This window comes from Gobius niger, assembly GCF_951799975.1.
Source record: "Gobius niger genome assembly, chromosome: 1".
Lineage (NCBI taxonomy): Eukaryota > Metazoa > Chordata > Actinopteri > Gobiiformes > Gobiidae > Gobius > Gobius niger.
The window spans coordinates 7,996,376-8,018,534 of NC_136852.1; the positions used below are offsets into that span (position 1 = coordinate 7,996,376).

Here is a 22,159-nt window from a genome sequence, read left to right on the forward strand (position 1 = left end):
AAAGCTGTTAAGTGTGGGGCCATTGCTTAAGTATTTGATGTTAGATTTGCAAATTCATACTCACGTAAACATGTTAAATGATCTATCTGAAAATCCCAAAGTGCTCCAATTCTAAAATGCTCTGTTCTAAAATCAGACAGGCCACTCGCCACAGATTTGTGTGCTAATATGATTAGACTTACTGCAGTGTGCCAGTCGAAATAGAATTGAAAGGCAATCACGTTATTTTCTCGAGTCACGAATCCGAATAGGACATGGTAGAATTGTGAATGCCTTTGTGGTCTGCTATAAATGCATCCTAGTGTTTTAGCGAAAGTATAAATCTGCTGCTGCCGTTTTTATTGAGTCACTAAAGAATTTAAGGTTTAAAACCTCAACAAAATCTAGTTGAACAAAACTTGCATATCTGGGTGATGGCTGCATGTCTGATTTTAGAGATATGTGTAAGACAAAAGTATTCTGAGCATTAACGGATCATTTCACACATTCACAAAAGCACAGACAAACAAATCTGGATGCAACTTAACTAATCAATAAAAGCCCCAGACTAAATCCTTCATTCACTGTCGTGATAATTGACAGTTCTTTTTCCCCTGTAGCGTGTATTCACACGTGGTGTCCGCTTCTTGCCATACGACTCGTCACTCCCCTCCTCCTCTGAGGCAGCCAAAGTGCGGCGCTGCCTGAGCTGGCGGGACGCCCTCTGGGAGCGCCGGTGAACCTGCCTCCTCTTTGGACTGCTGTGGGACCCTGAGCCGGAGAATGAGTGTTCAGAGACAGAAGACTGTTCACTTTCTGAGTTCGATGTGTGGCTGCTGTTGCTGCTGTAACTTTCCCTTCCCTTTTCACGGTTTGGCCGCTTTATATTTCTTTTGGCTCCCTCTGAACGGCCAGTGTCCTCTTCTTCATCTGCAGACTCCGAACCAGAGTCTTCCTCATTGCTGTCACTACCCTGTGATTTGGGTTTTGTCTTTTGGGGACTTTTTGAGGACCCCGACTTGTTGTTCTTGCTCTTCTTGGTCACAGGCTCCTTGTCCTCCTCCTCCTTCTCTGCCTCCTCAGAGTCTGAAGTGTAAATGCGTTTCCTCTTGTTGGGAGTCGGCTGCTCTTTTGTTCCATTAGCGATGTTTCGGTTACATTCTTGTCTTTTTGGCCTGTTTGATGCTGAGGTGGAGTTTCCATTTCTCGGATTTGCTTGACTCTCAGAGGCTTCAGAAAAGGAATCATCACTGGCATAATTCTTTTTAGGTAAAGTTCTAAGTCTAGGCTGATCTCTTGTTCCATTAGATAAGTTTCTGTTGGATTTTTGTCTTGAAGGCCTGTTGGATGAAGAAGTAGAGTTTCCATTTCTCGATTTAGTTTGTCTCTCAGAGGCTTCAGAAAGGGAGTTGTCACTGACATAATTCTTTTTTGGCAAAGTCCTAAGCCTTGGCCTTCGGGTTGAACTGCTGTCTGACTGATCAGACTCCTCAGAAGAGCCCGTGGACCTTTTTCGTTTGAACTTGTGTCGAGGCTTGTATTCATGGTTGGAACTCTCAGAGGTGTCGCCTCGGCTTCGTTTGGGTTTGCTCCTGTTTCTGTTTGGCCTCTCCGAGTTCGGCTCATAGTCATCACTGGAGCTGTTTTTTGTCCTCTTCTTCACACGTGAGCTGGAGGACTTCGGAGTGTCGCTCAACTCCTCTGACTCTGCAGACTCCCGTTTAGACTTTGCTGAAGAACTTGCGAGGTCTTCGCTTTTTGCAGAGAATTTGTTTGGGATTTTCTTAGAACCACTTTCATTTACACCCCGTCCATTTTGATGTGTGCGTTTCTGTGGTTTAGAACTTTTGTCCTTTTTAGACGGCCGCCAGTCATCTTCATCCTGCTCCTCTTCATCACTGGAAATCCTACTTTTTCTCACAGGTTTCTCAGACCGTTCTTTATCTGCTTCTCCAGAGCTCTCTTCACTGGATTCCTCTTGTTCTGAGCCTTGTTTAGCACCATGTCCATTCGCCAAGATATCTGCAGATGAAATGAATTAGAATCACATTATAAACATAATCCGTTCTAACAAAACAATTTGACTTACGGTTGCCTTTTGGTTTATGATCCCTTCTTGTCTTTTTAGCGGCTCTCATGTTTCCATTTTGTTTAGGAGAAGGAGAAGCGTTTCTAGAGTTTTCATCTTCATCTTCACTGGATTCATTACCAGATTTGTTTGTGTTCTGAGAATCTAAAAAAAAAAAAAAAAAGATACATCTCGATTTAAGTCCAGAATAAAAAAGAAATAAAGAAAAAGAGAGTTCCTGGTGTTTTTCTACCTCCTTCTGATTCCGAGCTGCTCTCGATCACTGCTGTTCGTTTGTTCGCCCGGGCGGAGTTTCGTGGATGGCTGTTCCCAGGCTTTTCTTTGTCCTGATCTCCCTCCTCATCTTCCTCCTCTGAAGCCTCTATCAGTTTGATCTTATTAAACGCGGCCCGTGCGGTCTTCCTCTTCGTAGACCTGCGGCGTGAGGCCTCCTCTTCCTCCTCGGAGCCCGGGGAGGTGGCTCCGTCAGAGTCACTGCGCCGCCGCCGCCTTTCCCTGAGAGACCTGCTGCTGTGGCCATTCACCACGGCTCGGTCTGAAAGACAAACAGATTATGTCTCTAAGAGCAACTGTGGGTGTGTCAAATGAAAGTATATGTATGAAGAACTAGAAAATCCCACAACGGAGGCCTCAGTTTGGGAAATTAAACATTTATGAGTGTAAAAAAGTTTGAATTGTTTCTCACACCTATAGGAACTTATTGATGTAGTTAATAGCATAAGCCTTTTTAGATTTTTCACTGTTGCGAGACATTTAAATTGACAGCAGATGGCAGTATTAATCGAAGCTTCAGTCACACATTGGACTCACTGTAATGGCGTATGCTTGTATTGCACTTTACAAACCTGTGTTACCAAGTTTCTCAAAGCGCTGCACTGTAGTCATTATTCATTCATTTCATAATCGGTGGTGGTAAGCTCCTATTGTAGCCACAATATACCTGTCTGTTACATCGGTCCCTGCGACCACCACTAACGACTCACTCACACACTACATTCATTGTGGCCTATTGTACATGTTTCGTTCACATTTAACGAACATGTTGACTGTGTTTACAAGAAAGCTCAGCAAAGGCTTTTCCTGCTGCGTCAGCTGAGAGGTTTTGTTAGTGACCACATCTTATCAAGGGTTTATCAGTGTTTCATTGAGAGCGTACTGATATTTAACATAGTCTCTTGGTTCGGTCATTTAACTGTCAAAAACAAAGCTAAACTTGGCAGAGTTGTTAAACAGGGCAGTAAAATAACAGGCCAAGAACAAACCAGTTTATCTCAGCATTATAGTAAAGCAGTGCGTCGTGTCTGTATTAAGATCACAGATGACGATAGCCACCCATTGTCCCATCACTTTGAGTTCCTTCCATCAGGGCAGAGACACAGACTTCCTTGTGCCAAGAAAAATGTGTACAGGAATTCCTTTGTTCCCTTTGCCATCAAGGAGCTAAATAAGTTGTAAGTACTAATGTCGTTGAGTCAGTCTGTTCCTTTTCGTAATGTAGTGAACCTGCTGCTGCTGTGTCTGCAGTGAACCGATTTTATAATGAACTGATTTTAAATGTATTGGAATGTATGAGTGGAATGTATGAGCAAGCCAAAGACAAATTTCTGCCATCATTGTGCATGGTGGACAATAAAGTTTTTCTATTCTATTCTATTCTAGGGGAAACCGGAGACACGGGGAGAACATGCAAACTCCACACAGAAAGGCCCCTCCGGCCGGGGATCGAACCCAGGACCCTGTAGCTGTGAAGCACAAGCATTAACCGCTGCGCTACACTGGCCCATCACTAAGAGCTGATCGAGCCACACAGAGTGAACAAACCTGTGGGTCTTCTGTCGGCAGCCGAGCGGTTTCGAGCGAGTCTTGTGCTCCTGTGGCTTGACCTGCTGGGATAGCGACTGCGACTGCTGGAATAGCGGGAAGACTTCTTCTCTTTATCACTGGCTGGTTCCTCTTCATTGTCATCATCACTGTCACTAACGGCTACGAAGAATATCAAGATTTGTGATGTGGTTAGAACTTAAAAAAAAACACATTATCTCTTGCTTTGCCATGTAAATAAACGTGAAGCCTGAGCCGTTGCCCAGTCATCTTCCATAACCAACCTTTTCTCCCATGCTTGGAGCTGTTACTTCTTGCAGGCCGAGCTTTCTTGCCGTGTTGTCTAGAGCCTCTTGAGCATTTGTCATCCTCGGACTCGCTGGCATCGCTCTCACTTTCAGATTCTGAAGACAGAGGACAGAAACTCAAATTATGTTTTTGTCAAGTTGTTTGTAAAATGTTGTTTGTAATACATAATACATAATGTTACTTTATTTTATTATGGCATAGAAATACTACAGTACCTGATGATGAAGAAGCAGCTTTAGCGTCGTCCTCGGAGGAGCTGTTCTTTGAGCTGCGGCGGCTCCGGCGGGCTCTCTCAGAGGCACTCACTTGAGCTGAGGTAGATTTGGTCACTGATGTGGCCTCCCTGGTTTCCTGAGTTTTGACAGCACCTCTTCTGTTGTGACTATGACTAGACAGAAAAGGACATTCATTTAAAAGCCGTGGGGCTGCAAGTTATAAGAACTGTTATCAGACACAAACAAATGCAAATGATTTGTTTTGTTTTTTCATCAAATGTGTCTATAATCAATCAAAAAGACAAAAGGCTAAGTAATTAGTAGTCTGACCAGCCGGAAACACGCTGTTCCTGTTCTTTACAAAGACGTGCAGTCTAGGATTAGGCGTAATTTCTTCGAATTCCCGACAGACGCGATTGAGAAGCACATTAATCAATCAGAGAAAAGCTGAATATGGCGCAAGCCGCATACTTTGTAAACAAGGAAGTTAGTGGTTTTACAAAGCATTAGCGAGAAGAGCAGAGACAAATGTGAACGATCTATGTAGTTTTTGCCACGAAAACTTAAAAAGAAACAGGCCACCGTTTTTACAATACTGATATGTTCTTACCTGAGCTTAGACGAGTTGATGCGTAACTGTCTGGTCTTTTAGCGTGACTGAGGGCAGGCACAAAGACCAAAGATGTTGTTTGCATTTAGCCTCTCCCAGTATATTCCTATAGCTCCAAATGGGGGTTAAATTGGAAGCGACCAAGCTCTTCCACGGACACAAAGACCAGACAGATATGTATCAACTCGTCTAAGCTCCGGTAAGAACATATCTCAGTATGGAAAAATGGTGGCCTGTTGCTTTAAGGATTCAAGGAGTCATGAGCAACTCGGTTCAGATTTTAAACTTAGGAGAATTCAAGACAAATGTACAACGGCTTTTTCAATCGATTTGGAAAGGAAAACACTTCCCACACACTCATTCCTAATTCAAATGTAGACGTCTAAATGGACTAACTTATGGGTGGTTGGCGGCTGATCCTGCATCTTCTTCCGGAACCTTTGGCTTCGCCGGAGCCGGTCGCTGCTCTTCACGGCAGTTTTGTACTCTGATATGACGTTCCTGATTTGCTCTTCGAAAAAGGCCGAGAGACGCAAGGTCATGCTGTAAATCTTTAAGACAAAAGGAGGATCCTTCAAAAAACTGTAGAGGAAACGGAGGCATTATTTAAAAAGAAAGGGCGGTACCTTGGAGCGTTTGTTGGGCGTGTAGGCTTTGGCATTGGCAAATATCAACCGAGCGTCTTTGCACAACTCTATGGGGTTGTCATAGTGGTCGTCGTCCAAAGTTCTCTTCACCGATCCAAAGTCCATAGGCGTGTCGATGATGTCCTGGTAATCCTGGGCAATCAAAGATATTTTTACTTCGTTTCTTAGCAACGGTCAGCTTTCTACACTGTATTTAAAGTCATTGACATCTGATTTATATCGAAAAGCTTCTCATGTAAACGTATAGGACTCACTGGATAGTTGTCAGGATCCACGGGCTGCCTGAATGGCTCAGAGTCCTCGCATTGAAAAATATAGTTGATGAGCTTCTTGCACTGACCCTTCCATGAGTCGCGATCAGGCGGGACTTCAGCGGAGCGCTACGAGCAGAAGCAGAAGAGGAAGGTCAAATTTAGGAAAACGTTATATGATTTTTACAGCAGCTGGTTTGGGATCAGGAACATAAAGCCCTTTACAATCAGTGCACATGGCTGATCTGTGGCTGCTGCAGAGGGTTATTCTCCAGCTCCAACTCTTGACTATTGCGATAACACTGTTGAAATGTTTTAATGGAATATCGCAATATAAGTACTTAGCATTAAATGTGAGCAAAACAATAAGCAATTGTGTCAAAACCTTAACCATACGGTGGTAAAATGTACACATAGAGGAGCACGTAGGATTTTATCTAGAGGGAAAATTAGAAAACACCGGGATATGACGGCAAACATGAGCAGGCGAGTGTCTTCAATAGAGGTCGGCCAATATTTGGGTATTTTACATACTGTAAATTCAGAACCGAAAGTAATAGAGAGTTCCCGGTTTTGCCTTGGAAAGAGCAGTCAGCAGTGAAAATCTGTCACAGGTTTGTACACCTCGGATCGTATTTTATATATCTTTATGCTGCAGACTTTTGCTTATAATCTTGGAACCATAAGAGATAGAACAAAATCAGCAGATTCCAAAACAAAAAATGGCTAGTGTCTTTCAAACAAGCTCCCTCTAAAATACCTACTAAACATAAATACATCAGCCTTATGCCCCAATAAAGCGCCCCCTGCTGTCACATTTCAACACTGATACATTTTACAGTTTAGGAGCATCATACACAGGATTGTAGTAAAGACATTTGGAAAAATCTGCCAAAAATATCAGCATCGGCCAATAAAAATTCCCCAAAATCGGCATCGGCCTTAGAAAACCCCATATCGGTCAACCTCTAGTTTTAAATGGGGGTATTTTACTTTTTGTAGGCATTTGGCAATATCATCAAACACATCTTCATCACTTTACACTTTATTGGTTAGAAAATGCAATATTGATCTAAAAAAAAAGCTGAAACAGAATATCCAGAAGTTTCACCTCCTGAGCCTCCGAGTGAGCTACCCATCCCCCTCCTCTTACTCCCCTTTGTTGCGCAGGTGTTTCAATAAAGAGGCTTGTGTGGTTGTAGTGAAGCTATGGCGAATGTTTCTACTTCGCGATGACCTCAATTTCTGAGGTGAAGAAAGCCTTTCCTGGAAACGTAGGAGCTCTGGAGGAGCTTTTTAGGAGCAGTCGCTGCGCTGCTGAGGCACTAGTGAAGATCCAAATATTACTCAAAGATGCACTAGCGTAGGGATAGGCAATGTCAGGCCCGAGAGCCAAATCCGGTCCTCCAGCATAGAAGCTCTGGCCCTCAGAATTTGTTGAATGATTTTGATGATGATATTATTACACAAATCAGAGGTCAAATGCCTGTTTGAATAAAATGTGCAAAATACAGTCAAATCTTTCAAAATTTCTAAACAAAAACACCCAATTAGGTCATGTATAGGGCTGGGTACCGTTCAATATCTGAACAATGCTTTATCCGATATCTGTACTAAAATATGTGTCGTCTAGATCCAGAAAACAGAACAATAATGTGTGGAAGATCTGCACATTTACAATGTCGGGCTTATCTCCAATTGGCAGGTCCGGCCCTTGGTCTTTTTACAATGAAGAAAATCGGCCCTCACCAAGCCAACTTGCCTATCCCTGCCCTAGCGGCTCGAAACACTGCTCCCGGCATGTTTTTGATGAGACAACATTGTGAAATGGTAAAAAGCTCTACAAAGTCAATTTTGTATAATACCCCCCCTCTTAAAGAGTCGCCTGTGGGCTGTCTAAATGTGTTAAAGACGTCTAAAAGAACCTGCAAAAGTTAATCGATGACATTAAAGTTTGTGACTTTACCTGACGCATCCGAGGTTCGGACGAAGTTCCAGGAACCTCAGTGTCTTCCTCCTAAGAACATTTGCAAGTTTGGTAAATAATACGCTTTTCATATTAATGATTATCGTGAATGAACAATTGAGAAACGCACTTCATCCTCATCTTCATCCATCTCCTCCACCGCGTTGTAAATCTCCATGATGTCTGTGCAGCTTGGATTGCTACAAGAAAGCACAATAACATTGTAGGAGCTCGAGAGTCGAATTTGCCTTGACATTATCCAACAGATTTATGGTGCGAGCGAAACATACTTTATGAACTTCAGGAGAACATTGGAGATGAGTTTTGCTGAGTGGGCTATTTTGCTCCTTGGCTCATTAAAAGTGCGCGCGTTGGTTGCGATATATCTCGCATCCCAAATTAGTGCAGAAAGTCGTCTGCAGGATGGAACGGACGCAAAAGTTAAATGTCTTTGAATTTCACAAATGTGACACAAGACGAGAGCTTTTACCTGTAGAACCTGTGCATGAGCCGCAGCTTGATGGTGCCCAGGTCGGTGGGGTAGGCGATCACAGTGCAGTAGGTGGGGTACTGGAGTAAGTCCACGGGGCCAGCAAAGGGCGCAACGATCTCTGGAGATAAAACAGACAATAGAGCATGAACACAGAAACAGGGTAGAAGGGTAAAGGGAAGATTCATCGTAAAAGCACTGTGTGGCTGTCATTTACTCCACTATCATGCTTTAGAAATGACTTTTTAAACTGGTCTGGACCCGTAGGTGACCACATGAAATAGTAGAAAGGTGTGATCTGTTGTAGGGCTGCACGATATTGAAGTAAGATATGTGATACTATTGTGCAATATTGCAATAATGATATTATTGCAACATTTTACTAAACCCCTCCTGGAACCGCCACCTTAACGTGGTGGAGGGGTTTGAGCGCCCGAATGATCCTGGGAGCTCTGTTGTCGGGGGCTTCGTGCCCCTGGTAGGGTCTCCCAGGGCAAACAGGTCCTAGGTGATGGGTCAGACAAAGAGCGGTTCAGAAGCCCCTTATGAGAGACCAACAGGCCCGTTTTGAACCATGAGGCCGTCCTTCTGTAGACCCACCACCATAAGAGGCTGGTGCAATGTGATATGGGCAGCTCCAACAGCTGCCCCCACGACCCGGCAATGGACAAGTGAAAGAAAATGGATGGATGGATGGATATGTTCCATTCTAATTGAACACAAGTTGTAAGTAGATTGTATTATAACTTAAATTGTTTCATAAGAAGACTTGACAACACAACCAAACTAAAACTGAACTAAATTAGTAAATGTTTAACTCAAATTTGAGCTAGAACTTTTTTTATTTATGAATTCAGTGCATTTTTTCGCTGAATTTGCACAAAAAAAAGTGTCGATCTAGGTCCATTGAAGACTTAAGTGATGTTGCGATATGTTGTGGCTCCTTGCGATACGGATATTGCATCAACTAATATGATACGATATTTTTATTGCGATATATTGTGCCTCCCTAAATTGTTGTTATTGGGTAATGGAGGGATGGACATGAAAAACCCTTAACCTGTTACTTGCCCATCAGGGGTTTAGGTTCAGGGACTAGGGTTAGGAACAGCAAATGTGATGCAAGTTGTGTTTCACTCACACAGATCTTACACATATTTTTAGAAACTAGAAGGTCTGGGCTTTCAAATGAGGTATCACACCCACAGTGTTAAGCGCTCCTGTCAATATATTTTGCTATTTGGATATGCATAATTGGAGGAAATGAACAACTCTAAACCTTACCCTAAGATGGCAGATAACAGGTCAAATGTCTGAGTTTACATAGATTAAAGAGCGTGTCTAATGCTTTTTGCACATATTTGTTAATGTCAAACACAACTCTATCAGTATCTTACACATTGTTGGTTAGAAAATGCAATTTTGTTCTAAAACAGCTGAAATGAAATATCTTGTGGTTTCACTTCCTGGTTACAGAAGTGAACTAACCAAGTTCTTTCCACCCTTCTCCTTCTCTGCACAGAAAAGATCAGACTTAGCTAGAGAGCGAGTGGTAAAGAAAGCATTTCCTGGATAAGTAGGACCTCAGGAGGAGCATTAACTGGGCAGTTCAAAAATACTTCCTAGCATAGAATAGGCTCTTAAAGCAAATGAAGCCCAGACTGCTGCATGTCAGAGGCGAGGGTGAAGCTTCTGTCGTGAATAGACTGTGAGAATGCAGGTTTGACTCACCCACGGTGTTGAGCTGACTGATGCCGGCGATGATGCGCTCGCACTCCTCGTCCCGGCTGCGCTCGCCCCACTCCCCGGGCACCGGTTTGTACATGAGCTCCCTCATCTCCTCCGCCGTCACTGGGATCCCGCCTCCTTCCGTCTCCGGCTGCTGGGCTGGAAAACACACAGCGCACTCTTCAACATAAAGGACTTTTCAAGGGTTTATGATTCATACATTCATTCATTTCTATGCTCAAATATTATATCTTTAAAGCTACAAACACACAAGACCCAGTAATCAACGCTTACCTTCATCTGAAATGGGCTCGACGTCCCACGGACTCAGCTTCTCCGTCTCCCCATTGTCCCACCTGGAGATAATGCAAGACAATGTCAAGAAGTACGAGCTAATAACTGATAAATAAATGTTTTTTTTTTACCCACCTGACTTTGAAGCACTGGAACAGGCTGTCGGGATACTCTGGCTGATACGGCTCTTGACAGACTATGGTCCCAAACCACCAGGCGTCGTCTATAACGGAGCGGAACCGGTCGTCTGCAGAACGTGAGGAACAAAGTTAATTGCCCTACTGGGACAAGTCATTCCATTTCGCTGTCTTACGCCTGATTTCGCTTCTGTCAATTCTGAAGTTGCACTGAGAAGTTTGATGTGTGACACAATAATATATTGACACAAAAGGTACGATATGTTGCTTGTTTGTGGACATATCCTACATATGGAGCTTAAAGGAACAGGTCACCGTTTTTCCATACTGAGATATGTTCTTACCTGAGCTTAGACGAGTTGATGCGTACCCGTCTGGTCTTTACACGTGCGCTCAGTCACGCAAAAGACCAAAGATGTTAGCATTTGGCCTCTCCCAGTATATTCCTATAGCTCCAAACGGGGGCGAAGCTGGGAGCTACCACGCTCTTCCACGGGCACAAAGACCAGACAGGTACACATCAACTCGTTTAAGCTCAGGTAAGAACAAATATCAGTATGGAAAAACGGTGGCCTGTTCCTTTAAAAATAGGCCGAAACACCTTGGGAGCTCTTCGACATCCGTGCAATCAGAGCCGTGGGAAGATATTTTAGTTAGGGGGTGCAGAGGGACAAAATTTACCCCAAAAATGCCTTTTCTGAGTATATTTCCTATTTATTAATATGGCCTGCAGTTCGCAAACTATCCACCAGGGGGAGGACTCACCCTCAGCACCCTGGGTTCCCACAATATCTTCACTTCACTGCGATGTCAAAGTATTACGCCTTACAATATAGTACCCCTTTTTATCTGCTTAGAAACCCGACATGCTTAATTTTGTGTAACTATACTTGGATCGTGTAACTACTCACATAACTGTATTTAAATAGGGGAGAAGTGGAAGTGTTTGGTCGCTTCCAACTTCACCCCCGCCCCATAGAGGAGAGGCTAAATGCTAACGGCAGCTTTGGTCTTTTTGCGTGACTGAGCGCACGCGTAAAGACCAGACAGGTACACATCAACTCGTCTAAACTCGGGTAAGAACATATGTCAGCATGGAAATATTGGTGGCCTGTTCCTTTTTCAAGAATATCTTCTCCACGATAAACACACTTCAAGCTCAGAGTCGATGATGTTGGATTATGGGCTTTACAAGTGGAGGACAGTTTTTGGGTTTGAACAATGACGCGAGTGTAATCAGGAAGTAAAGAACGAGGCGCTGACACGAAGAAGAAACAGCTACATTCAACAGAATAGGTTATTTGAACTGCCCCACTGCGGGAAGGAGGAGAGCATTCTGATTGATTTACAACGGCGGAACCAAGGGGATTCTTCAGCTGTAGCCTCTGAAAACGCCCTGGCATTATTTAAAACCGCGTGTCGGGCAGAATCTAAAACCATACCAGTTGAGACCATATTTTTTGTATTCAAGGTCAACTTGAGCAGCAGAAATGGTTGAGATATGCCATGATTTTCAAGTAAATTTAGATCTAATGCTATTTTGAGTCCAATTTCATACTTAGTAATTACATTTAATGCCTTCATTTTGGCATAGCTAGTTTAATGCGTTGCTGAAACCCTGAACACACCTAATGGATAAGAGCTGACGAGGACACATATTGATGATTGGTGAAGCAGTGTATGTTTGAGCTGGAAAAGCAACTATTTGAATGCAAACATAGTAAAACGTTTAGCTTGGGAATTGCTTACTTGGCTGCCAGTTTCTTCGAAGTGCTTCATCATAACTTTGCCTTATGACCAAAAAGTCGATCACATCGGGCATGTCGTGATACCTATTGGATTAAAAAAAGGAATGCTTGGTTGTCTCGATCACTGTAAAAGTGAATCTAAAATCCTGTGCGCGAGGCTTACTTTATAGAGAAGGACTTGTCGGTGATTTTGCCAGTGCCCGTGTCGATCAGCGTCAGCTTCAGGCAGCACAGCGTCGGAGGGCAGACTTCGTATTTGATTCCAGTGATCTTTACAAACTCCTGGTCCTGCACGCAAACAGTCGACAGCAGACAAAAGGCCCCGGGTTAGAAGAGGACAATACCTGCCCTGGAAACGCCCCGTCTACACTGTTCCCATCTCATCGTCTTACCCGAAGCTCCATTTTCTTCCACGGCTGCTTTTCTAAATTGATGGGATACAGTTCGCTCCGGGACACGGCGTCGACATAGGCTTCGTGTCCTTGGCGGAAGTAGATGACCTAAAATGAAATCACAAATGGGCTTAAGGCAAAGCGCAAAAAAAAAAACGGAGCCATTTTAGGACTCGAGTCGACTTTACAAACCTCGTCACCCATTTGAGGGACGAAGGGCGACTTCCTGGGCATGACGTCGGTGATCCACTGCGAAGGCCTGAACTCGTTGGACACTTCTCTGTTGATGGACGGCCTGGGCTTCGGTCGCTGATGAAACAAGACATTTTATTAAACTCTCAACCAAGAGCATTTTCTCCAGTTCAGCTTTACTCAAATCTACAAAACTCATTTAAACGGATAATTTTCCTTGCGTTGTTGCCACATTGCTGTCACTTGTTTTTCCATTGCATTTTCATCCTTGTTTTAGTCTTGTATGGCCAAATTGGAGAAACTGTGCTCAGTTCAAGTGGGGGTTAAGAGGTTAATGAGAAGGGCCCGACCAATATATCGGCCGTATGATATTATTTTGTATATATTATATTATATCCGCGACCGAAAGTGATAGACACTTCCGTATTCAGCACCGGAAAGAGCTCAGTCCCCCTTTATATATTTTAGCTTATAAACTTTTTTATGTCGGAACCATGAGAGACACAGACTACTGATTTTTGTCTTTCAAACAAGCTCCCTCTGAAGTAAGTACTATACATAAATATTCAGCGCCCCCTGCTGTCACAGTTCAACACTGACATTTAGAAGCTTCATACACAGGATAGACAGTTCGAAAATATCACTGGCGCACACCGGCATCGGCCAATCAAAATACCCAATAACTGATTAGTAGTTTAGTTTAATGTAACTGCACAGTGTCCTTTCAATAAACTAAACAGATGGCTGCACCAGATTTACCACTACGCTTATTTCCATCTGTAATCCCCACATCGGCCGACCGATATTTCTATAACAGAAACCTTTACTATTATAATAAATGCTTAACTAAACGCTTAACATCAAATTGTTTATTAAAGCCAAGATTCTAAAACTTCAAGACATAACTTTTAAAACTGCTCAATTAATGTACAAAGCTAAAAATAAGTAACTACCTCTAAAAATTCAGCAGTTGATTTCTGAAAGAGAAGGAAAATATAATTTAAGGGGCTTGGATCACTTTAAAATTGCCCATGCCCGGACATTCAGAAAAAGTTTCTGTGTGTCCGTTTGTGGTCCTAAAATATGGAATAAATTACACGTAGACCTTAAACGATGTCCAAATATCAGACAGTTTAAATATCAATACAAAGAATGGATATTCTCTAAGTATGTATCGGAAGAAAATCTCTGACTTTTCATGTTCAGCTGTTGCAAACCTGATGTTGATTGGTAGTATTCACACTGTATATGACAACTTGATTTAGATCACAGTGCTCAAATTACTGTTTTAAGGAAGCCTAAAAAGTAAATAGGAAAAGAGACTGACAGTACTTAAAAGGGGTGGGACTAAATAAGTGTTTACTTCCCCCCACTCCTTTTCGGACAGCCTTATCTCAAAGGTGCAAAAGGTAAAACAAAATTGTTTGTACTAAACTGTAAATGTATTGAGCTGAAACTGAGCTCACAACTGCCACAATCATGGCAGGTTGTATTTTGAGTTCGTATGAGTTTGTGTTTTTATGTTTTGTTTATGGTCCGAATAAAGATTATTCATTCATTCATTCATTCATTCAATTAAATTACTTAAAATATCGACCGTATATCGGTTATCGGCCACGCCAAACCCCTTCATATCGTTATCGGACCTCGAAAAACCATATTGGTCGGGCCCTATTAATGAGAACAATCAGGATTTCCGGTTTAATGCACTGGTTACATTACATCATCTACTTTTTTTTCCCAACATCCATTAGTAGAAAGCTCGGGAAAGACATAAAATCGATTTCTCAAAACCTGAACAGTACTGTCTAAAGGTTTACAAACAAGACATTTTCATATTAATTTGAGGGTTGTTTTAATCAAAAGTCTATTTAGCCTTCAATCTGTGTTGTCTTTTATCTTTATGCTTTTGCCATTAAGTAAAAAAATATATAAATAATAAATAGGCTATAGAATCATTATAAGCCATATTTAAAGGAAGCAAATTTATGTTTATGTTTTCAACAGATAATAATAGTAATTTATTCCTGTGATCTGTTTCTGAACTCTTTTGTAATTGACGTAAATTAATGGGACAAACAAACCGATCAGCTGATTTCCATGCACTTACACCGTTTAATTTTTACGTGACATAAACGCAGCTGCACATGGTTCTTTTGGGACTCTTCCATCAGCAGCATTATGCAGATATGAGAATAGATAAGATTTGCACATTTGATTACTGAACCAGTGTTGTGGGGCGGATTTCTTCAGCCTTTACCGGTGAGTGAACACAAATAATACAGCTCCATGAGACGTGACCGTGAGTCCTAAAACTCTTATGATTAACCTACAGTGAGCTTTTATAACTGCAGTAAAAGTAAAGTAGGTTAATCTTGCCATCCCTATTCTCCATATACCCGCCATTTAAAACTGAATCACTAATCCGAACACTTCTTTTAATGTCAGCCGTACTTCACAAGAGTCGTCATGAACTCACCCGGGGCGACTTGGTTTTCTCCTTCTTTGCTTTGCTTTTGGGTTTCCTCTGAGGACTCTCCTCTTCGTCGCTGTGCTGCTTCTCCTCCTCTTCCTCGTTGTCGTCTTCCTTCGCCTCGTCCTCCTCCTCCTCAGAGCTGCTGAGCTGTCGCCGCACGCGCTTCCTGGATGACAGCGGCGTGGAGGGCTGCAGGTTTATCCCGGCGTCTGCCGTCCAGTCCGAGTACTCGCTCGATGAGTGGCTGAAATTAAAGCAGGATTAATCACAAAGACAGACGATGTGGTGCAAAATGATGGATTTGGAACTAGTGGTGGGACTTCATAATTATGGCCTTTGTAATGTTATTTACTTAGGGGTTGGATTTCTTTTTTAGGCGGTATATTTTAGATGCTTCTTTGTAATTTCCAACATTTTAACTTATTTCCTTGGCCTGTGTGATCATTCAAACACTTCAAAGACAAAAGCAGTTTGATTTATTTTGGAGAATGATCTTTTTGTGGCTCAACTGTGTGAATAAACAAGTTTGATTGAATTGTTGGCTTTACACCGTGTTCGTCTCTAAGCAACGTCTTCCAGGAAAAAGGAAACTGGAAAAGTGTCTGTGCCACTAAAGTGAAGTGTGATTAATTTTGATTAGTGAAAAAAGTCTCAGTTTGGAACATGTTAAAGGGATATTTCAGGATTTTTGACATAGGGCCTCATTTCCTAGTTATCCAGAGTGTTTCTAATTTCTGGAGATATTTTTTTTTGTAGTGTAAACAGTTCTTCACTTTGTAGAGTTACGTGGCGCTAGGCTAATGCAAGGCTAGTGCATTTCTATGGTATCAGCTAGCCTGCATTAAAAACAGTCTGACCCGCTACACAGTGCACCTGAGGCAAATCACTTATAACGCCAGACTGACGATATAAATGTCTGTGTCGATGGAATAATTTTAACCATTTTGCATTTAAAAGAACTTATATTTGAGCAGCATCAGCTTCGTGGTTGTATAAGCTACGCAGCGGCGGAGTGATCCGCTAGAAAATAGTCCCTCAAAATGCGATCATTCATGTGATGCAAGGTCAGTTATATTCCAAAAAAATATTCTATCGACACAGACATGCATATGGTTCGTCTGGTGTTATAAGTGATTTGCCTCAGGTGCTCTGTGGAGCGGGTCAGACTGTTTTTAATGCAGGCTAGCTGATACCATACAAATAACGCAACTCTTCAAACATAAGAACTGCATGAATTACAAAAAAAAATCTCCAGAAATCAGCAACACTCTGGATAACTAGGAGATGAGGCCCCATGTCAAAAATCCTGAAATATCCCTTTAACTTTTCAAATACATTTTCAGAAGTTTGAAACTCGATACCTGGGGCTGTCACTGTTCCACTCCTCATCGTTGGACGTATCGAGGTCACTGCCTTCCAGTTCATTGTCCTGCACAGAGAAAGAAAGACTTGACATTTGAATATGAACTCCACTGTACAACAATAGAAAGATCAACGTAAACCATGCAAAATAGCAAGTAGTGTTTTAGGTAGCGAGCTCTACCTCCGTGTGTGCGTCTGAGGAGGCAGTCTCCTCTCCTTCTTCACAGGACAAGTCCAGAAGCTCCTGAGGGTCCGTGCGGCTGTGAGACCGTTTGACGAGAGGCGGCTCTTCATCTGAATCATCCTGTGGAGACGCACAACTGGATTATAACACAAAGGTTCTTAAAGCAGAATTGAGTAACTCGTGCCCCCAGAGGCCATAAGCGCTACTGCAGGTGTCGTAGCGTGTTACGGTTTTTTACTCATTGTCTGTGAGAGTAAATACTACGCTGACAGAAAAGGCAAAGGGAGAGAGGGATATTGTACATCCAACTACACAATGGAGATCATTTTTTTCATTCAAACTTGGCTGTTAATACTGTTTAAATGGCGCTAGCCCACAGTTAGCTTTGCCCGTTAGCCTGTTAGCTTCTTCGTGATTCCATTATTGTGTATTGGGGCCTCCAACCCGGTGCAGGAAAATCTGGTTTTGTGGTTTTCTGGCTAGAGACACCAGTGGGAGATGAAAGACCCTCCAATGATCCCATTAACACTTGTATTACCCCCAGAGGGACTACAGAAAGGATTTATTAAGCTAAACATGTTACTTAGTACTGCTTTAACGTCATCTGTGCTTGGTTGCTTTATTGTTTTGTTTGAGGAAACATGGGGTACAATTTTGCCATACAATAGAAAAAGATACTGACCCGACAGCTGCTGTACATGATGCGTCTTTTCCTTGCAATAAACAGTGCAACTTCTTCATCTCCTTTAATGCTTCTGATCTCCTCCTGGTCCCTAAAAAAAAGGAGAACACATACTTCCATGAGCACAAAAAGGCACAAAAACCTGATCATACGACACTCTTGAGCAGCTACGTAATCCTGTGTGAAAGGGTTTTACCTGTAGGAGCTGGGCTGAAGTTCGGGCACCACCACCCTGCGTTTCCAGGCCTGCAGGTCTCGCTCTGTGGCCATTTGGCTGCGAGGGGCATTCTGGTGCATCTGCCGCACGCCCTCCACCTGACCGCTGCGCCGCAAACCCACGTTAGGAGGCGACTGCACGTCCGCTCGATCGTTGACCGACACTGCAACACAACATCATCGTTAAACATGGGCTGAAAGATTGATAGCAATCAAAAAACTAACCTATCTCTATAGATTTTACTCTGTATATACCAGGGAGAAACAAGTCAAATGTCATTTTGAATGCTCATATACTACACTAAACACAGAAAAATAATCAGCGCATATTTAATTTCTTAAGATATGCAACCATTTCATCAAACAGGAAAAACAGGAAACTTAAAAGCAAAAGAACCTGGTCAATTTTAGCCATTATGGGCTAAAACTCAATGTTCTAGACCATAATTTTGGTATTTAAAATAAACTTTGTTGAGGAATGTCCTCATTTTCCAATAAATTTAGATTTAATGCCAGTTTGAATTCAATTTAGTACTTTTTAATGAAATTTAAGTCCTTGATTCGGACAAAATTCCTTTAATGACACAATGCATCTTGGAAAACCTGTATTTTATGGCGACTTTTTACAATTACCCCTAGATTTCACATATCTGTACTTTCTATCCTTACATTTTAAAATTGTGTTACTTTTAGCAGAAACTGCTTTTACTGCTTGTAAAAATAAAATAAAAAAATCACATAAGTATGGCTACAGTTCACATTCAGGCTACATCAGCACTTCACATCTCACTATTATTATTTCTATTAATTTCTGACACAATTCAATTCAAAGCCAATATTGAATCACATTATAAACCACGTTCCATCACAGACTGTTTTAACTTTAGTCAGTTTATGATGAAGTACTTTAATACTTTTAAGTTGCAGTAGTACATTTTAACCCTTGTATCTGAGCTTCTACTTAGGTACACTGCGTAACATTTTGGACTATGCTGTTGCAGGCAAAACAAAACATGCTCCTGATGAGCAGCTCAACACAGAAAATGCTGTTACTGCAGTGGGTAATCAAAGAATGGATTTGGATGAGAACCTAACCTGCTTTAATCTCAAATTCCACTGCCTTTAGTCACATCTCTAAGGAGTCGAGCTGGAGACGCACCCACTCCCGATAAAGCTTACAGTCATATCTTAGGAGGGGTGAGCCTCAAAAATGTTTGTTTGTACATTTATGAGGTCTTTTTCAATGATGAAAATATCTGTCATAATATAAATGCTTATATTTCAATTTTATTTATGGGGTAAAATACTGCACGATGTGGCTTTAAGTCAAGAACGTCTTTATTTTACTGTAACAGTTTTATGTAGAGGTGTTACCTCTGCGCGGGGTGCTCGGTGCTGGAGCCACGTCTCTGTTCCCCTGCTGCTGCTCTTCAGTCCCGGACTGGGTTTGACGGGCTTGTTGTTCCTGGAGCTGCCGAATAGCTACATCCAGGAGACTGCTGCGCCTCACGGAAATCTCCTCAGGTTCTGCCGTCTGCTGGCTGATCACCTGCTCCACCACCTCACCGTCGCCTGGGAGAGGACAGACAACAGGGGACAAATTTAATGATAGTTCTTACAAAACACACAACTGTTTTCCGCTTGAAACTTTAAAATGTCATGCTCTTACTTGTGGCGACGTATCCCAGCTGTGGAACGAGGTGCTCAGCTGAAATGTTCTCCCGACCAGGAACCAGGCGCTGATACCTTCAATAAAATTAAAGAATTAAGATTTGTGACGAGTAAACTGCAAATGGATTTTTTAAACATCATCTCTTTGTTTTTGTGATCAAGTTTTTATAGTGCAAATGTATGGTATAGTTTTCTCTTTGCTAACTCAACTTAAAAGCTTTTATTTTCTGTTTAAAGACCAACAGTTCCCACAAGTGCCGGCAGAGAGTGCTCCAACCGAACAAGAATGGAACCAATTCTTACTGACTTAAAAAGTAAGCCAAAACGGATGTGCGTCAGTGTCCGCCATGACAAAAAGCGTCTGAATAAGGCAGGCAGTCAGTTAGGAGGGAGGGAGGGAGGGAAAGGAGCCTCAATGCTAACTAACATACCTCCTTTAGCATAAGGACCTCTGGCGATTCCTCACCGGCGAGAGAGCTATGTGCCATTCCATTAGCCACCACGCTGCCAATCCCCCCATCACCACCCCATCCTCCAGTAATTCATGCGCAACCACTGTTGGTCACATTCAATAATAATAGCCTAACTTTAAAACAGTGACATGTGACTTTAACATGTATTTTGTCACTTTTATAAAGAGCCGCCTCAGTAAATGGCCAAATGAAGGCAATTTGTGCTTTTGCTTTCATTTACAGGAAACTTAAAGGGACTATACGGAGTGTAAAAATTTTAAAATTATGAATTTTCCTCCCCCTACATGTTCCAGCCATGTCCTAATGTGTAGAATGATCCCAGACCTGTTCACCACAACTGCCTCTAAAATCCTGCACTGTCACTCAAAAAGGTGTTAATTCGGGTCCGAAGCGCCGTCATGCACGAGCTTAATATAGAAGCTGCAGTTACACGTATGACCTGAGGTGGCAGTAGTGAGTATAAAATGGCCAACTTGCATCTAGCCCCTTTAAACATTTATTTCTAGCCATGTGGCTTCAGTAATTAAAGTCAGGGGCTGCAGTAGGAGTGTTTTTTGTAATTCAATATTATATGGGTAATGTAGTTTTTTATGAAACTGTTGGTGATGTCACTTCCCGTTTGTGCCGCTGGATGAGAAACAACAATACGGCACACAGCTCTGAACCTTTAGTTCCTAACTGCAAAGTGAACAAACAGTTGACCCTATCACATCATAAGGATTAGGAGCTAGAATCAGGACATAGAAGGTACGTATTTGAGGATTTCGGATGTAGCCCTAGAGCCTTTATGTACAAAGTCGTGTGAGTGATATTATAACTGATTAATCATTTCTATGTCCTGTGTACCTGGGCGGGTGAGGGTTCCCATCCACGTCCACCAAGAACGGAGGCGGCATGAGATGAGGGGCCTGCTGCGTTTGCTCGTCCAGCACGAACCCGTTGCCGTCCCTGATCAGGGGCCTGTAGTCCGTGTGAAAGAACACTTGGTCTGGGAGCTGAGGAGACAGATCATATCAAAATGTGAGCGATCTGTGCATCTTCCCCGCGACGTAAATGTGTCCAATTCTTGCCTTCTCGTAGGGCTTGGAGCTGCCGAAGCCAAAGACGAGCAGATGGCCGTGCGAGTCTGTGCAGGCGAAGCGTTGTCCATCAGGGGTGAATTTACAGTCGAACACTGCGCCGTGTCCCTGGCCCTCGATCTGAGGAGGACACAATCACTTCAGTCAGTCCATGGTTCTTATAATGGCAGCTGCATGTGATTCCATTAATTTATTAGTCACAATTTAGTCCAATTTACTGGGACAAGGTTTAACTTTTCACCCAATAAATAGCACATAAACAAGCAATTATGTAATCATAGATGTTTCTATGGTTACACTTAAAAACATGCGTCCTTACTGTGAGACGGCTCAACTCTCATTACTTTGCTGGTTGCGGGACATCACCAACTTGACTATATGGGGATGTTCCAGCTTTGCTTTGACTATAAATGGCCAACCATGAAGTTTAAACACAGTAGGTCCTCTTCCAAATGCTTTATTTTGAAAAACCGCAGCAAAAATAGCATCGTCTGTGCCTAGCTTGGTCTTACGTTAGTTGCTCTTGTGACAAAAAGGGCTGAAATGTTCCGCAGCTTTAAAATCAAAACGATCATCATGTACCATATTGAAGTAGTGCTGAATCTTTGTTCCCCGCAGCAGGTCCCAGATGAAGACGTTCCCGTCGTGGCCGGCAGACAGGATGATCCTGGAGTCAAAGGGGTGCGGCTCCAGGACGAACACCTCCGCCTCATGCCCCTAGAATCAGTGTTGGAAGTTAGATCCAAAAGGATGTTGTTGTTTTCATGTCACTTCCTCTGAATGTAACAAGTAAATGGTGGTACTTTGAGGACGTGCAGCAGCTGCCCTGTGTAGGAGTTCCACACTTTGAGGAGATGGTTGTTTATGGCTGTGATAACTGTATTGTCGTGCCGGTCCCACGCAACCATGGTGACTTTGGGTTTGAAGTAGCTGTCGTCCTCGCTCACGGGTTCAGATCTGATCGGGGCAGAAAAACAGAAACATCAATGGCAGACAATACATGTGCGATCGTGCAAGTCGACACTATGGCTTTTATATCATGATATAAAAGAGGAAGATCATGACAACGATATAATGACACTGGACAAAATTCATTCATTTTCATTTTTTCAAAGCATCTCCCTCTTCGTTTGTTAAGTGTGACATCA

At 42.5% G+C, this 22,159-nt stretch overlaps 1 protein-coding gene across 1 annotated transcript in view; it reads right to left on the reverse strand.

Annotated features, from left to right (window-relative positions):
* Positions 1-230: 230 nt before the first annotated feature.
* Positions 231-22,159, reverse strand: part of brwd1 (bromodomain and WD repeat domain containing 1) — a 32,057-nt gene continuing 10,128 nt past the window's right edge. The window contains exons 14-44 of the mRNA XM_079573144.1: positions 21,815-21,968; positions 21,594-21,728; positions 21,003-21,131; positions 20,779-20,927; positions 19,458-19,534; positions 19,163-19,360; positions 17,769-17,952; positions 17,573-17,663; positions 16,888-17,010; positions 16,706-16,773; positions 15,348-15,588; positions 12,869-12,985; positions 12,677-12,784; positions 12,448-12,572; positions 12,286-12,368; positions 10,535-10,646; positions 10,400-10,461; positions 10,109-10,264; positions 8,378-8,498; positions 8,178-8,303; positions 8,018-8,087; positions 7,888-7,938; positions 5,925-6,050; positions 5,650-5,802; positions 5,420-5,574; positions 4,414-4,586; positions 4,174-4,293; positions 3,890-4,051; positions 2,301-2,603; positions 2,069-2,212; positions 231-2,001 (exon numbers count right to left, since the gene is read on the reverse strand). Coding sequence (XP_079429270.1) covers positions 557-2,001; positions 2,069-2,212; positions 2,301-2,603; positions 3,890-4,051; positions 4,174-4,293; positions 4,414-4,586; positions 5,420-5,574; positions 5,650-5,802; positions 5,925-6,050; positions 7,888-7,938; positions 8,018-8,087; positions 8,178-8,303; positions 8,378-8,498; positions 10,109-10,264; positions 10,400-10,461; positions 10,535-10,646; positions 12,286-12,368; positions 12,448-12,572; positions 12,677-12,784; positions 12,869-12,985; positions 15,348-15,588; positions 16,706-16,773; positions 16,888-17,010; positions 17,573-17,663; positions 17,769-17,952; positions 19,163-19,360; positions 19,458-19,534; positions 20,779-20,927; positions 21,003-21,131; positions 21,594-21,728; positions 21,815-21,968 — 5,461 coding nt within the window. The 3' untranslated portion in view covers positions 231-556. The remainder of the gene's footprint in view (positions 2,002-2,068; positions 2,213-2,300; positions 2,604-3,889; positions 4,052-4,173; positions 4,294-4,413; positions 4,587-5,419; positions 5,575-5,649; positions 5,803-5,924; positions 6,051-7,887; positions 7,939-8,017; positions 8,088-8,177; positions 8,304-8,377; positions 8,499-10,108; positions 10,265-10,399; positions 10,462-10,534; positions 10,647-12,285; positions 12,369-12,447; positions 12,573-12,676; positions 12,785-12,868; positions 12,986-15,347; positions 15,589-16,705; positions 16,774-16,887; positions 17,011-17,572; positions 17,664-17,768; positions 17,953-19,162; positions 19,361-19,457; positions 19,535-20,778; positions 20,928-21,002; positions 21,132-21,593; positions 21,729-21,814; positions 21,969-22,159) is intronic.